The sequence below is a fragment of the Tachypleus tridentatus genome, chromosome 6 (genome assembly GCF_004210375.1).
Source record: "Tachypleus tridentatus isolate NWPU-2018 chromosome 6, ASM421037v1, whole genome shotgun sequence".
Classification (NCBI taxonomy): Eukaryota; Metazoa; Arthropoda; class Merostomata; order Xiphosura; family Limulidae; genus Tachypleus; species Tachypleus tridentatus.
This window is the reverse complement of record NC_134830.1, coordinates 128,503,813-128,521,707: the sequence shown is the minus strand read 5'-3', so window position 1 is coordinate 128,521,707 and position 17,895 is coordinate 128,503,813. Positions and strand designations below refer to the sequence as shown.

General features: G+C 34.5%; 1 protein-coding gene across 7 annotated transcripts in view; it reads left to right on the top strand.

Moving 5' to 3' along the window:
- Positions 1–17,895, top strand: part of LOC143253633 (pantothenate kinase 1-like) — an 85,194-nt gene that overhangs the window by 28,723 nt on the left and 38,576 nt on the right. For all 7 annotated transcript variants that reach the window (XM_076507796.1, XM_076507794.1, XM_076507792.1 and 4 more), the window contains 2 exons: positions 1,046–1,219; positions 15,252–15,496. In XM_076507796.1, coding sequence (XP_076363911.1) covers positions 1,046–1,219; positions 15,252–15,496 — 419 coding nt within the window. The remainder of the gene's footprint in view (positions 1–1,045; positions 1,220–15,251; positions 15,497–17,895) is intronic.

Sequence of the window (17,895 nt, the reverse complement as noted above, 5' to 3'; positions counted from 1 at the left end):
ATAGCCCAGAACCAGAACTGGAAAGACCAACTCCAGTCATTTTCTTGACTGTGGTTCTTGTACTTACCTGTTAGTCTTTGTGGTGGGTTAGGATCATTATCATTTTGCTTAAGAAAGTCCTTTACAACTTCTCTTACTCTGCTTTCTCTCTTAACATTGTATACTAGGTATCAACATTGGTTTTATGCTTTTTTGTTTTTCAATGCTGTTTTGTTTTACCTTCATTTCCATTTATGTATTTTACTACATTTAATTTATTTTTACCTTTTTACCAGACATTTAGCGTAGATAGCCTAGCTGCTTTGTGCCATAAAACACTAAATGAACCAACCAACCTTTTGATGGCAGTTAATTAAATAATGTACCAAAGAAGATACACTAATAACATGCAAAAAGCAGACAAATTTTCTCTAATACTCACAGTTTTTCTGGGCCCGGCATGGCCTAGCTTCGTTAAAGCGTCGCGCCAGTAATCTGAGGGTGCTGAGTTTGGTGCCGAGTCGCACAAACATGCTCGCCCTCCCAGCCGTGGGGGCGTTATAATATGATGGTCAATCCCACTATTCGGTGGTAAAAGAGTAGCCCAAGAGTTGGCGGTGGGTGGTGATGACTAGCTGCATTCCCTCTAGTCTTGCACTGCTAAATTAGGGACGGTTAGCACAGATAGCTCTCGAGTAGCTTTGTGCGAAATTTCAAAAAACAAACAAACAAACACAGTTTTTCTGGCTTTATAACTGTGTAGCAAGAGCCATTACAAATACATCCAAATTAACTACTATGATTCCCATGGAACCAAAGTTGAATTTGAATCAAAATTGACTATTTTATGTTCAAAACACTGTTATACAATATGTCATTTGAATGATGACAAACTTAATTTTCTGTTGGTAAAAGGTAATATGCAATTAAATGTGAGAGGGACTGTCAACAAATCCTGCAAGAGAGGATGTGCCAGGATAGTCCTAATTTTCTGTTTGATAGCTCTTAATATTCTTGAATTTAATGCACCTATCATCACTTGTATTGTCTGTTTGTTTTTTTGCAGATGGATAATGTAGAAATTCAAGGACATATTGGCACCTTGCACTTCATCCGTTTTCCTACCAGTGAGATGAGAGTGTTTTTGGAGTTGGCAAAATCTAAAGGAATAGCCACATTGGCTAGTACAGTTTGTGCAACTGGTGGAGGAGCATATAAATTTGAAGAGGACTTTAAAAGAGTGGGTTTTTTTCATTTTCTTTTTCACAAGATAACATTTTCAATTTTAAAAGGTCTTGTACTAAAGAGTATACCAAATTGAAATGTAAAATAAAAGTCTGTTTTTCATTTTATTTACATACAAAATCCATCAGAATACTTAAATTATTTTTTGATGTTTTTGTTAAATCAATTAAAGCTGATATTTATAGAAACTAATGAACTTCAACAATAATTTCAATATAAAAATATTTTTAACTACATAAAAAGAAAGTTATAAATGTAAAAGTTTTATATGCAAGAAATTGCCTTTCAATTAAGCATTTTTACTTAAGATTTGTTCATTGAATATATGGAATCAATTGTTTCAGTTTTTTTATCAACTACTCCTATTATTGTCATAACACACACACACACACACACACACACACACACACACTAGGAAGGCCTATTTAAACTGCCTGATTAGAATTACTCTCTTTCATTCCTTTAGTTATTAGCAGATCCTGGTCAATTATGAATACTACTGCAGACAGAAAATCCAGTTGTTTTTGTGAGAAGTATTCTTATAAACTCAGTTGCATTTTCTGCCTGTAGCAGAATTCCTGATTGATTTGGAGGGTTTATCAATTGAGAGGGATGGTTGCACAGGACAAATGTTAAGTCTAGTTGAAGACATGTTCTGGACATAAGACTTTTACTGTTACTATGACGGTCTACAATATCAATCAGCTTTCACTCAATACTATAGCACTCAGATCATTCAACCAGATAGCTATATCTCTGAGTGTCTGTCTTGGTGAATGGGTAGTGGGAAATACCAAGGTTAGCCAGAATAGATTGGTGAGTTGAAGACTGTGTGCTGACATTTAGCCATGCTTTAAAGTTCACATCTGTGAAAATGAAGATACACATATGAAAGACAGTTCAGGCAAGCATAAAGGTAAAACCACAGAAGTGTTCATTTATGGGAATGATGTATAATTTCTTTGTAAAAATTTCCTTTGTTTTGTGTTATATTACTCATAACTTGACGTTAAGTTTTTCAAAAATAGTAGCATCTTTGTCAGTTCTCTGACTAATGAAAGTAAGCTTTGATCAGGCATTTCAATCCCCATGTTAGCTTTGATGGATGTTCCCTACAGGCTTATCCTTGACAAGGAAACTGACATAAGAGACAATGGAGTTGAAGTAGTGTTATTGCAGTTGCAGGATGGATTAGAGCATGTTACTGTGTATGCTAGTTGTACAGTCATAGTTACCAAGTATGGATACTCTATGATGAAGAAAGAGTTTTTGCTGTGAGTTTCATAATAAATTATTTCTGCTACTTGCATGTTTGAAAGATCACCAGTTGGGTGTACAGTGCTTCACAGAAGTAGTGGATAAACTAAAAATTTGGTAGAGGATGACAGTTGTTTCAATGATGATGTTGCAAGAAAACAATTCATATTTCACCACTTAGGCCCACAACGTGGAAATGTGGATGGACTATTTTGCAAAACATGAGACTGTATCTTTTTGTGGGTTGTCCATAATTTTGTACACTGTGTTGGAGTTGAAATCATGGCCAATCCAATCAAAGCAAAAGCAGAACATGAGGAACAATACTTGAGGAGCTTTAAGAAAAAGCATCTGTAGGCCTCTGACCAAGATAGTATTCCTGCTGTTCATCAAGGTCAAACCTGACCAATACCATTGGAGCAGCAAGATATAGTTGCATGTACCTGTGACATCTCAATGAGAAGTTAAAAATGCACTAATTAAGCTGTAAGTAAGGTTAGATAATTCTGTTGGCTTGTCAAGGTGACTTGCTGATAGTAAATAATGAAACTGTAGGGTAAATAATTTGTAACTGTTGTCAGAACAAGCAGGCCTTAAAAGGAATTCATTAAATTAAAATTATATTTTTCTTTTCACTATAAATACTATAATAGCAAATGTAAAAAATAGTTATTGACATTTGTTTAATCTCAGTAAAGTAAGATTTAATAGGTAGCAATGAGAATAAGAATGATATAACAGGATCTTTATTATCTCAAAATTTTAACTACAAATTTTCTTTAAGAGAGTGTCTAAACATTGAGAGAATAAACCATGAAGACAAGAAAGCCCACTTGTAGAGGAAATTATATGTGTAAAAACTGGATGGTATGGGTAGAGAAAGCACTTTTTACACATTTAATTGAGAGAATAAAGATCCTGTTATAGCATTCTTATTCTTATTGCTACCTTGATATCCATTTGTCAAAATGAATAATACTTAAGAAGATTGAAGCTTTAAGTTTAAACTATGTTTTAGAAATATGTGTACTATAAGTGTCTGATGTGTGTCACTCAAGACTTCACATAGAGATATCAAAAATAAGCAATTTGGATCAGAGGAGTGTCATGTGATTTAGAGAAGTGAAGATTGATAAATTATTTGAATATTTCATTTATAAATGAATAATCAAGAATTATATAACAAAAGTTTTAACTGTATTTTATGTCAAGTTTATTAATGTATATTGATATTGGGTTAAATGATTTGTGTTGTTCATTTGACATTAAATTTTTTTACGAATGAAGTGAAGTTAATGTCCTTCACCATTTTGAGAATTTAAAGATTAGTGATTTTAAAGTATGTTTTAATTGTTGCCCTGAAAACATGCCTGAAACAGAGAAGTGTGATATGCAGATGTATTATAATTCTTTTATCGACTTTAATGATATAGGAATTTTGAACATTTTTCATGTATCTGGTTTGTATGCAGCGTAACATAAACATTTTATCCAAAAAGTTATTTGGATTGCCCTCTTCTATTAGGTTGAGGAATAATTCATGAGCATTTTTAAATAATTTCATTCGAGCATTACATGCAAGACTATACAATACTTCAATGCATGAACACATTACACCCAAAACATTTATTATGATACTTTATTTCATGTAATACCTAGGTATATAGTATGCATTGTTTTAAACGAAATTGCAAGAAATTAAATGCGAAAAGCACATGGCGTCGAAAATGATCGATTTTGTCCACTTGACATTCCATTTAATGAGCTGAAAATGAAAGCAAAAATTAAAGACATATGAAAATCAAACACACCATCTATTAGAGCAAAAATTTATCTACCAAATGACATGAAATATTTTGCGAAAGCGTTTCATTTATGAATATTTTTTTTAACTTGAAAAAATGCTCACAAATTATTCCTCAACCCAATAGTTCTGTTTTTTCTTTTTTATGGTAGACAATGTCTTATGAAGTGAAGTTAATGTCCTTCACCATTTTGAGAATTTAAAGATTAGTGATTTTAAAGTATGTTTTAATTGTTGCCCTGAAAACATGCCTGAAACAGAGAAGTGTGATATGCAGATGTATTATAATTCTTTTATCGACTTTAATGATATAGGAATTTTGAACATTTTTCATGTATCTGGTTTGTATGCAGCGTAACATAAACATTTTATCCAAAAAGTTATTTGGATTGCCCTCTTCTTGTTCTGTTTTTTCTTCTTTATGGTAGACAATGTCTTATGCCAAAACGATTATTGCAATAGGATATAGCATTAAGGTTGAAAAGATTAATGTTGTAATACTTTCTACTTACTAAATTAACATTAACCAAACAATACCATACAATGCTTTGAGAAGACAAAGATCATGAGGAAGTGCTGTCAACTGGACAAAGAAAATTAGGTTGTCTGTTGAACTCGGGAGTACTTTCTTACTCTAGTTTTATGTGAAGGTTATTAATCCTACCCACCAGGGTAGGTTTTTACTGCACATGACCCAAAGTTTTAGTATCTTACATTCAAAATTTTATTAAACTACTTTTTTGTTTATGTTATACCAATTAGAATAGTTTAAAATCTTGACTAATAATCCATATGTTAATAGTATATAAGTTTTAAGCTCTTAATTCTACAAGGCAATATTTCAAAAAATCCTAAATTTCCTGTAATGTGTGACACAACATATTTTCTTTTAGCATGTCATCATCCCCATTTTATTCACCACTCTTTCAAAGAGTACAAAATAAAAAATAAATTACTTCTATAAAGTTGTCATTTATTATAGTTTAACTATAGAAAATAGAAAATCAGACCACTTCTCTTTCATAACCTCTCAGTGTGGATTCCTATATGTGGTGAGGGAACCTCCAGAGAAGATTGTCCTTTCTGTCCTCCTCTGGTCCACCCATGTGTTTGCCATGTGCAGCGACCTATGAAGGAGAGGAGATGATCCTGGTGGTTGAGGGATCCAATCCTAACACACCACTTTGGCCTTTAATTCCTGTAGATGGGTGGTCTTGGAATGTCCCCCTATGGTCAATCAGCTGGTCCACTTTGACTAGGGTGAACCAAGTCCAGTGTTGGACATTCTCAGTGGGTGTTGTGGGCATTATGTCTGATACTGGTGTTTGGGTATAGTGCTCAAGAAACCTTGGCATTGTTGCATTGTAGTGTGTCATGTCATAGGGCACTGTGGTGGGTGGGATCAGTTGACACTGAAATATTAATTCTTTATTATGAATCTCCCAAATAAAAATCAAAATAAAATGATGAAAAAGCAGACCATAGGTAAATGACCATGTATTGAAGATTCTGAGCAACAATTTTCAACCTTTAAGACACATGTACCTCATTTTCTAAGACTACATTATCTTTCAGACTATTCTTTAGGGCAAATGTCTCTCTTTTTCATTCAGAAGAGACTAGAGGGGCTTGCTGGCTCTCCTACATCAGTCAGAAAGCTTTATTCTAGTGCCATACTTTGGAAACATTCACTCCTAAACACACTGAACTCCTCTTGCATTTGAAGTTCATTGGGGATATACCCTTTAAGGTTACTTCCCATCCTACTTTGAATTTGTCACAAGGAGTTATTGTTGAGACAGATTTGAAGAAAATCCTGAGTCAGATATCCTCTCTGGTTTCTACACCTAAAGAATTTATGCAGTGAGACATATCTCCACTTTGCAAAGATGGAATTATGATGCTGACCAATGCCCTAATTTTGACGTTTACATCACCATATCCACCAGCCACCATCAAAGCAGGTTATCTAAATTGCAGGGTATGACCATTATATTCCAAACCCTCTCAGATGTTTCTGATGTCAGTGGTTCAGTCACTCAAAGATGTCATACCTATGAGTGTGAAATAGACCTCATTGTGTTACTTGTAGTGGCTGTCACCTTTCTTACTTTCATTCATGCCCTAGATGGGTGGAAGAAAAAGATGTACAACATTTGAAAATGACTCAAAACATTTCTTACCCTGAGACTCAAAAGTTACTGTCCACCACTACATCTTGGATGTTTGCTGCTGCACTTCTTTCCATTGCTTCTGTAGGAGTGCAGATGGATCTCTCCATGCCTCCAAAAGAATTATTCTTAAACCATCTGAAAAGTCTTTTGACCTCTGTAGTTAATGAAGTTGATGAATCAATGTCAACACACATCTCTATTCCTACCATTAATTCCAGCAGACCCCCAGATTAACTTCTTTGGTTCTGGGTATGGGCATTTCCTCAGGTGTATCTTCTTCTCTGGCTCTGAAATGCAAAAGAATCATTTATTCATGCCCTCAGTTACTGGAATCTTCTTCCAATGACAGAAACCTGCCCAATCGACCCAGGATAGAATCTATGGAGGTTGATAGACCTCCCTCGAATAAAGAAAAAAGATGTAGTCGAAAACAGAAGGGCTTTCCATCCAGTTTGCCTACATGAGGTAAAAATGGTCACATTGATACAGTGGAACTGTAAAGTTTACTTTCTAATCAGGATGACATTAAAGCACTGAGTGATTCTTATCATCCTCATTGTCTTTTCTTACAGGGAACATTTCTGAAATCTACCAATACAGTCACCTTTTGGCAGTTTTCTTTGTACAGAAATGAAAGGTTATGTGATGAATGAGTGCATGGTGGGGTGGCACTGTTGGTCAATCAGCATGTGCCCACCCTGTCTTTGCCACTCAACACACCTTTGGAGGCTATAGCCATCCGTGTTTCCTTGGGTCACACCATCACTGTTTGTTCTCTCTACCTGTTGCCTGGAGAGACATATGATCAGTCAGACCTTGATGCTCTTATTGAACATTTGCCATCTCCATTTTTCATCCTGGGGGACTTTAATGGACATATAATCCTCTCTGGGGAGGGATACAGATATTGATGGGAGGGATTGCTGCATAGAGTGTATGCTCTCACATCACAACCAGATATTTATTTTCATGCACCTAGTCAGTCCTTTAATGCTATTGATCTCTCAGTTTGCTCCCCTTCACTATTCACATATTGATGGGAGGGTTGCTGCATAGAGTGTATGCTCTCACATCACAACCTTTCTGTTTTCAGTACTGGTTCTTATATTTATTTTCATGCACCCAGTCAGTCCTTTAATGCTATTGATCTCTCAGTTTGCTCCCCTTCAATATTCTCCCACTTTTCATGGAGAGTTGACAATAACCCATAAGGCAGTGATCATTTTCCTGTATTTTAGAGATAGTCTGGCTATGGTGAATGCCACCTGACCCACGTGCCACGATAGAAGCTGGATCAAGTCAACTGGCCCTCTTTCACTGCTCTTATTGAACTTGATCCTGCTATCATCTGTAAGCCATCAACAGATGAGTGTGTGGCTGCAATAAATGAATGTGTTATAGAAGTAGCTGCTCAGTGTATTCCTAAAACCTTGACACATTTTTTCTATGATATTCTTGTCCATGATGGAATCCTGCATTCCACATGGTGCAGAAGGCTCAAAAATGCACCTGGGATACCTTTCGTACATATCCAACTCTTAAACCACATCGTTTTCTAGCAGGCCTATGCATGTGCTCAGTGGGTAAGACATCAAAGCTAGAAGTAGTCTTGGATTATGTTCACAACCAGCACCTCTTCTATCACCAGTTTCAAAGTCATACAGGAAAAGATTCTGAAGGTCAGTGGGCAGTATAATTCTGCCCCCCTTTTGATCTTGCTCTCTGATAGCCAAGTAGTGGCTGATGCCTAAAGCATTGCTGATACTCTCAGCGAAAGCTTTTGTCGGATATCTAGCACTTTTGCTTTATTCTCCACCTCAGCCATCAAGACTCGGGCAAAGGATTACCTTTTTCCTTTCAGGCTGATCGTCTCTATGACTATAATTGCCTCTTCACACTAGTGGAACTCAAACCGACCCTACATTGGTTGGATCTGATGATGTACACTACAAAATGCTGCACCATCTATCTCCTGCTTCTCTTGCTATTCTTTTTAATGTTTTTAACCAGATCTGGCAGGAGAATGCATTTCCTGATGCCTGGCATAAGGCTATTGTCCTACCTTTCTCTAAGCCAGGGAATGTTCCCAAGATTCCTTCAAACTACTGTCCAGTTGCTTTGACAAGCTGTGTCTGTAAGACCTCAGAGAAGATGGTTAATGCTCATCTTGTTTGGTTCCTTGAATCAAACAACCTACTCTCATCCACTTAGTGGGGGTTCTTACGACAGCACTCCACCATGGACCACCTGATTCAACTTCAAACATCAATCAGAGAAGCCTTTATCAAAGGGCAACATCTTGTATCAATATTTTTTTTCCTTGAGAAAGCTCATGATACTACATGGAGGTATGGCATTTTGTGACACCACTCATATCGGATGTGTGGCTATTTGCACATTTTTCTTAACATTTTTAATGGGTGAGTGATTCCATGTTTGTGTGGTTTCAACACTTTCCCGTTCTTTTCTAAAGGAACTTGGAGTCCATCAGGGCTGTGTTTTGAGTGTCACATTTTTCAGAAAAAAGGTTAATGCCATCACTGTACAACTCCCTCTTACTGTTGCAAATGGGCTGTATGTCAACAACTTTCATATCTCATGTCAGTCATCAAACATGAGGTATATTGAGCAGCAGCTACAGACTGCCCTCAGTTGTTTACTGAAGTGGACCACAGCAAATGGTTTTAACTTCATTTGTATACACTTTTGCTGCCAGTGGTGTATTCAACCTGATCCTGAACTCTGTATCAGTGAAGTTGTGTTACCTGTGGCCCCTGAGACAGAGCTCTTGGGACTTTGGGTGTAAGCTGACCTTTACACCACACATCAAGCAGCTATGAATCAAATGTACAAGAGCACTGAACATCCTCCATTTCCACTCTTCTCCCTCTTGAGGAGCAGATTGATGCTCTGTACTAAAGATATACCATGCTCTTGTTCATTCAAAACTGGAATATGGGTTTCTGATCTGTGGCTTACCAGGACCTCTGCCTTGAAGATAATGGACCAATTCATCATCAGGGTATTTGGCTCTACATGGGGGCTTTCTGCACTTTCTCAGTGCAGAGTTTGTATACAGTCTCATGAACCTCCTCTACAGTTGCAAGGTGAAATGCTGTTGTAAGGATAGAAATTTTGAAGCATACAGTATTCCACCTGGGGTTATGGTTTCCTTCCTCAGTGGGCCATGCTTTTTCAGAACAGACAGTCTGCCATTGTTCCTTCTGGCCTTCATATACAGGCACATTTGGATGAATTGGGTCTGTTCTAGGATAATATTGCTGTATCTACTGGTCAGCTCATCCCACCATGACTTATTACCATCCCCAAATGTGACCTTTCTTTGAGTCATCTGAGGAAAAGGGATACTCTTGATTGGAAGTATCATCTTATATTTGCTGAATGTCTTTTGAACCATCCTTCCATTCCCATTTATATGGATCGTTGGAAATCAGATGACTCTGTAGGTTCTGCCATTGTTTGTTGTGGTTCAGTGGTTGCACACAGAGTTCTCTCTACAGTTTTTATGTTCACTGCTGAATTGAATGCCATTTCTCTTGCCCTGTATCACATGGAAGCAAAGCAGTACTCAAATTGTGCTATTTATACCTACTCGCTTAGTTCTGTACTGGTGCTAGAATCACCTAACGTTAGTTCTCACCCTGTTATCGCTGATATTCAAAACCGACTGGCCTATTTTTCTTTAAAATCCACTTCTATCCAGTTTTTCTAGATACTAGCCCACGTTAGTATTCACAGGAACAGGCTCACCAATACTGCAGCTAAATCTGTCTGCTCTGGCACTTAAGTGCTTGTTCCACACATGGACTATTGTTCTGTATTCAAGGCTCAGTTCTGTACCAGTTGGCAGTCAGCTTGGAGTGAGCAATGTGAAAACAAACTTTTCCAGATAAAACCCTCTATTGGACTTTGGTTGTCTTGTTTCAGTGAAGATTAGAAAGAAGTTGTCCTAACCATTGGTTACAATTTTTAATTTACTGTTTTCTTTTATCTGGAACTGATACACCAATATCTGTTTTGTGTGACACTCAAGTCACAACAGTTGACATTATTCTGTTATGATGTCATTGTGACTTTCAGCAATGGCACCATTTTACACATCTTTTGTCTGCAAGTTGACTCCTGATGCTGCATAGTGTCATTGGCAATAATGGCACTGTTTACCTTACAAATGTTTTTGGTTTTTTGAGGGCATTGCCCTTTTTAATACTACTTAGGTTTTTAATTCAAAAAGTGAAGTTTGATTTATTTTAACATAATAACTTTTTCAAAGCTTAATTTTACTTCATTTTTAATTTTTTTTACCAGTTGTTTGTCGCAGATAACCAAGTTGCTTTGTGCCATGAAATACCAACCAACCCAATTGGTTGAAGAAGTATGTTAATAGTTCACTTTAAAGTTTAATTATCTATAACCAGTAGAAACTCAAAGTTTTCATCTATTAAATGATGTGTTTTATAACATTGTGTTCTGAAAGGTTAAATGTCAATTTCACTCGGTATGAACAGCATTCCCATGATAAAGTTATTGGCTAGCTAAGATGATCTTGGGATGACTGTTATTGCCAAGTTAGAAAGCCAAAACATTTTTGAAAGGTAAGGGAATTTGTTTACACTTTGCATCTTATTAGTCTATATTGTTCAGAGCATTATTTAATTAAATAAAAATTATTAATTGCAATACTCTGAGTAGTATAAAAAAAGTAGGGTTAACTCTCTTCGACAATCAAAAACAAGGAAAAGGAAAATTAGATAAGTATTTTATTTGTTTTCCATGTTTATTCTTTATATACAATTATAAAAGCAACTAAAATGTAAAATTAGTGATATTTTTGATTAGTTAAGTTTATATTAAGTAAAATAAATAATGATAAAAATCCTCCAAGAAGCACACACACCAGCTGTTTGTACTAGTTGTAGTAGCTTGTGGGTAACATAATTTGATGGTATAATGTCAGTGCACATTCCCTGAGTGATTTACAACTTGTAAGTGCATGGACAGTAGTTAGTCACAGTTCAAAGGCAATAAACAATAAAATTTAATTATAAATAGTTGTACACTGTTGTTACAACCTTCAAGATAATTATGTTACACTAATGTGGTTTTATATTACAATATTAAGTCATTATAGAAAAAAAAAGTAATTTTGATTTATTTCAATTTTTGATGGTTATGAAGTTGTTCAAATTTACCATTTTTAATGTTTATATTACACCATGAAGACTATTATCTGATTAAGGTTACTTTCCTCATTTTATAAGTTATGTATTTAATGGACCTTGTTGTTAGGGGGCTCAAACTGCAAGCTGAGGATTACTTGTTCAATTCCTGTTTATGCTCAACTTTTCAGCCATGGGCATTATAATGTAATGATCATTCTCACTTTTCATTGGTAAAAGAGTAGCCCAAGAGTTGATGGTGGGTGGTGTTGACAAGCTGCCTTTCCTCTAGTTTATCAGTGCTAAATTATAAACAGCTAACACATATAGTCCTTACGCAGTTTATTACAGAATTCAAAACAAACTAATTCTATACTTAATAACAGACCCATACATGTGATACATTTTGGGAAATTGTTTGTTTTACCTGAAAATGCTGTAACTTCAACATTTAGGAATTGAAATACATAATTTTTATTATAAAGTGTTTTGTCCTCAAGAAGATGAATTACTGATTTAATTAGATAAATTTCAAGACAAAATCCAGACACAATAATCAGTGATGACGAGAAACCCACTTGTTGAGAAATTTATATGCAAAAACGGCTCGTTTGGGCTGAGAAAACACTTTACATAGAAGAGCGAACCTGACGATGACCGAAGAAGGTCGAAACGTTGTTCGCTCTTCTATGTAAAGTGTTTTCTCAGCCCAAACGAGCCGTTTTTGCATATAAAAATCCAGACACAGTTGGCTTAACTATGAATTTTAATCATTGTGTGAGTGCATTTCTCAAGTCATTAAACATCCAACTTATTTATTAATAGAGCCCAATATGCTGTAAATTATTTCAGAGTTTGTATTTTAACTGAAAATAGCTTCTTCCTGGAATGGCTTGAGAGGTAATTTACTAACATCTTCCAAAATAAAACAAATAATTTTCCACTCAGGTCTTTGTATAACAAGTGAATCAGCTTAACTCATCTTTGAGATGTGAAAGTTAACATTTTTCAACACTGAAAATGTATTTCTGATAGATACCTCTTCTCACATAATTTTTTAAATTAATTGCTGTTCTTTGTATGCAAGCTTTTTTTGCCCCCCATCTAGTGTTGAAAATTTTACTTAGATTTACAAGATTCCATGTGATATTGCTACATACAAGTTAACGTGTTACAACCCTCCAACAACAGGAGTGCAACACAACCTTCTAGTGCTGTTGATTCCTTCTATACTGATTGTTCAATTGTCACTTCACGATTGAATAAGAAAAGGTGCACTGGGAATGATGAGGAAATGTGGGAGGTATCTCATGCATGAGAGGGCTCCATAAGTTTAAGATAAAGAAAAAAGAACTTACCCAATTAGAAATGGTTAGAGGTTAGAGACCAAAAGTAGTCCACAACCTAACAAAAAAGAAATAGTCGTGAAAGAGATAATGTGTGGCAAGGTATGTAGGGTAATTAACATGCCAGCCTGAACATTTTCTTCCAACAGATGTGAAAAGTGAGAGGCCAAAGAATGCATAAGGTAATTTTATACGAGGTTACTTGGAATTGTTAATGTAAGTCCCCATTTAGTGAAGAGTATGCTAAACAGATAAACCTACTAAGCCAATTAGTGAGGGTAATGGGAGGAAGTTCATAAGTGGAAGAAGGATTTCAAGGAATGAAGGGACAGAATTAGGAATCCTGAAACTTGGAGAAGAGATATTAGTGCAAGGGAGTCCAAGAAAAGAAAGGGAACATATCCTGATGTTAAGCCAAGGCATATGCAGCAAGCAGGCAAGAAGGACAAGGTATGCCTGCACCAGAGCCAAATGCAAGATAAAAATTGTATAATATGAATTTGACTATAGAGAAAAAACATAAAAGTGAGTAGCACAAGATGAATACAAAAATGAAGGGAAGAGGGAGAGCATACCTGAGAAACCATGACCCAAAATTATGAAAAAAGCCGAGGTAGATCCCTGACAAAAATGATGAAGATGTAACAAAGGTAAATGGTAGGAAAACTGTCAAAATATCTCTTGTAACAAACAAAATTCATAGGAAGTAGTATATAAATATCAGCAGAAGATTCAGTCTGCATGAAAGACTCCATCTGCCATTGCACAATATCTGTCACTTCCTTAACAGCCAAAGAGGAACCAAGTGTCATTTAACTTGTTTGTCTAGCAGGAACAACATAGTTTTTCTATACCATGCAAAGTGGAAGTTATCTGTACTTGTGAATTCATAATGTGGAAATAAAAGTCCACAAATTTTGCAGATGCAGAAATATTTGAAACTCAACTCCAGACTTCATGTATCTAGTTGGTGCTTTAATAGATATTTCCAAAATAAACACCAATATCACAAAAGCTCAGGCAAAGACATGTATGTTCACACATAGGAGCAAAGTTGAGAAGTTATGATTGAACAATCAGTATGGAGAAATTCACCAATGCTGGGAGGTTCACCATACATTGGAGGGTTATTGCATGCTTATTTGAATACAGCAGTGTATCAGTATCACATGGAAACACATCAGTTTAGGTGTACCATCAGTGCTTGTAGTGAGCAAGGATATTTGCATAAAGAGGGCAACACGGAGTCAAGAAAGTTTTGTAAGAACTATATGTATCAGTGATCTCAGTTTACTAAATTCATCTACACAAAATTTGACAAGGTTGTAGTAAATATTACAAATCTGTTGTGTACAAAAAATTGTTTTTAATAAAGTATTTTTACTAAAGAATTGTCTGTGACTTTGAAACCTTTCCTTCACAAGCCTTAAGTGAAAAGAAAATTCTAATATTCATTTAGAAAGTTCTATAAGTTATGCAAATGAAATAAGAAAACCATCAGATAAAAAGAAATATTTTTATTCGTAGCATGAATATTGCCTTTCCTTCACAAGCCTTAAGTGAAATACAGTTATGTCTGTTGAAATTGAAATAGTCAAAAATAGAGGTTGTCCAAAAACGTTAAAATTGGATAAAAAGAAGTCGAGAAAACTGTGTAGCTATGAATCAGCTGTATTCACAGTTAATTAATTTAATTTTTGTAAGAATAAAAAAAACTTGTTAAAATCTCAAACTCATGTGTTTGATTTGACAGAATTGTCATAAAAGTTTCTTAGTGAGTTGTACAAGCAAAGTACTACCTTAATTTAAGGATACAGTGATAACTCATGTTTATTAAGTTCTGAATATAAGATTTACACTATTTCAAGGATAAACATTTTGGGAAGAATATTTTTTCTTTGCTGGGTAGTTTCCAATTCTGCAGTGTGCTTGTGTGTGTGTAATCTCAAAATTGTTCAATTTTACAACACATTGTTAACATTTATTATAAGATCCACTGTAGCTAATAATTCAGAGTTTTTTGAAATATAAGATTACTCCTCATTTATTCATCTATGCTCTATTAGAATATAAAATTGTGAGGAAGTGTGGTGCAACAAGGAATTTAAATTTTGTTGTGATATTGACAATATTTTTGTAATTCGAAATTGTTTGTTTCTCAGATGACTGTTAATTACAAAAAAATAACAAGTCATACAAAAACACTGCCTGTCTTATATGTAAGACCTAGCATAAGTGTTGAATAATTGTTATTTTTATTTTGAAGGAGGTGAATTTAGAACTCCACAAGTTTGATGAGTTGGACTCCCTGATATGTGGCATTCATTACATAGAAGCAAATGGTGAGGAAGAATGCTATTACTTTAATAATCCTCTGAATGAAGAACTCTGTGAAAAGAAACATTTTGACTTCAGTAATCCATATCCTTTTTTGGTCGTTAACATTGGATCTGGAGTAAGCATTTTGGCTGTGTATGCACCTGGACGTTACAAACGTGTAACAGGCACTAGGTGATCATTTGAGTTATTAAATTTTAAGACTTTTTTTAAAATAACCTATCTGATTTCAAATTTTTTTTATTTTGTATCTAGGATTAACGTAATACTTTGTGTTTTTTAACAAATCCTTAAAAAAGAGGATGTTGACAGGTGGGTGTGGCAAGAAAAATGTGTGTGAAGAGTGGGATCAGTGTATGTGACATACCATGTGACCTCTTTGCACTCATTTAAAGTCTTTGTAGATTTAATACTTCTAACTTTCAGTATAGTGTGTATATCTTTAAAAATTTGGCAGTATTTCACTTAATATTACAAGTCTTTAACATACAAAAAAATTATATTTTTTGTGAAGGATTTCTAATAAAATAAAATACTTGCCCATAAATATATTGAGTATTTGTTTTGAATAGTCTGTGTACAAAGTAATATTCTTGTTAAAATTAAGAATACTTTTCTTTATCTCAGAAATCTCGGACGTCCTTTGGGTAATCCCTAAGACCTTCTGAATACATTTCAGACTTTCTTTCAGTAAAAAGTGATAGATTATATGTTATTTTCACTAACCTAATCAAAACACGAATGGTAAACATGACCAACCTTGTATTCAACAAAAAAAAAAACTAAATTGCTCTTTTTTTTTTTTTATAATGACTTCATATTGTAATATAAAATCACATTTGTTTATCCAAGTTATCTTTAAGATTGTAACAGTATACATTTATTTATTATTACATTTAGTTAAATTTTATTACCCTTTGAACCATGGCTTGCTACTATCCACTCTTTTACAAGTTATAAATCACTAGAGGAACATGCAGCTCATGTTATGCTATTAAATTAAATTACCTACAAGCTATTACAACTATTACAAGCAGTTTGTATGCATGCCTCTTGAAACATTTTTTATTGTTATTTATTTTACCAAATATCCGTAGTTTTATATTTTAGTTGCCTTTATAATTATACATAAAAAATGATAAAACAAGAAATGAAATACTTACCAAATCCTCTTTTTCTTGCTTTCAGTTGTAACTGTGATGGCTCTTGTTGCATAATTAGAAAGCCAGAATAATTATGATAATTATGGAGCATTGTTTGCTTTTTGCATGTTATTTTTCTGTGTTCTTTGATGCACTATTTAATTAAGCAAAAAATATTTAGTGCACTATTGTTACTATTAGTATAAAAGAGTAGAATTAGGTGTAAATAGTTGATAGGAAAAAAAAGTCGAAGAACATCCTTTGTTACTTGTTTTTCATTTTTATTCTTTATTTATTATTATAACATAACTAAAATGTAATAAATTTTTTTCATGTTTACACTTGTGAGTTGCTCATGCATATTGTAGTTCAATAGTATAATGTGAGTTGCATGTTTGCTGAGTAATTTACAACTTATAATGGCATGAATAGTAATTAGGGTTCAAAGAGCAATAAAAAATAAAATTTAAACATAAATAGATGTGCACTCTTATAAGTTTCAAGCTATTTAATATAAACAAATGTAGTTTCATATTAGAATTTGAAGTCATTCTAAAAAGAAAATAAACTCAGATTTTTTTCAATTCCTTTTAGGTAGTCACAAGACTAGTCAGATTAACCAACCTTGTATAAAGTTAACTTTTGCACTTGTGACCTTGTGTTATTTTTCCTTGGCACTGTATGTATTACGTGTTTTGCTCATAATTTATGGAGATTTGCTGCCTAATCAAAGGACTTTGTTTCCTTTCTTTCGTTCTACTATGAACTCTCAAATTCATTTAGCTTCAACATCAAGTGTGAATGAGGAATATCTTTACACTAATCAAGTTTCTAACTGGGTTAGTGGAAGCATGTTAACTGTATATGATATGGTAGTAGTTGTGCACACAAGATATAATGTGTTTCATTATGCATCCTGGAGTTCTAACACCTACCTCTTTGCCTGGCATTCTTTCCCCCATTCTGAGAAGGAATAGGATGAGAAAGATGGCTTTGACTTTTTGTTTCCTCCTCCTGGCTAACCTTGGAAACACCTCTTCCTGTTGAGAATTTTCAGGCCTTTTCACATAATTGGGACCTTATTACTCAGTTATATTTTGTTCTGTCTTTTGTTTCAATGTTTTATGACACTTCCTTCATAACTCCTTCATAACTTTCATCCTAATGAGTTTCATTTTCCTGTTCCTGCTGCTTCTTGTTTTGTTTTTTGGATCATCTCTGTTCCCACAATTTTTTGCATTGTTCCCACATTTCTAACTCATTTACCATAACATACACTCATTTGAACTTCCTTTTTATAGAGTCACAGTCCTTAAAGTTTATTTTGCCCATTTGGAGGGTGGATCTATTGACGACAGAGCTCCACAATGGACCACTTGATTTGGCTTGAAATGTCAGTCAGAGAAGGCTTTTTAAAACAGCATCTTGTAT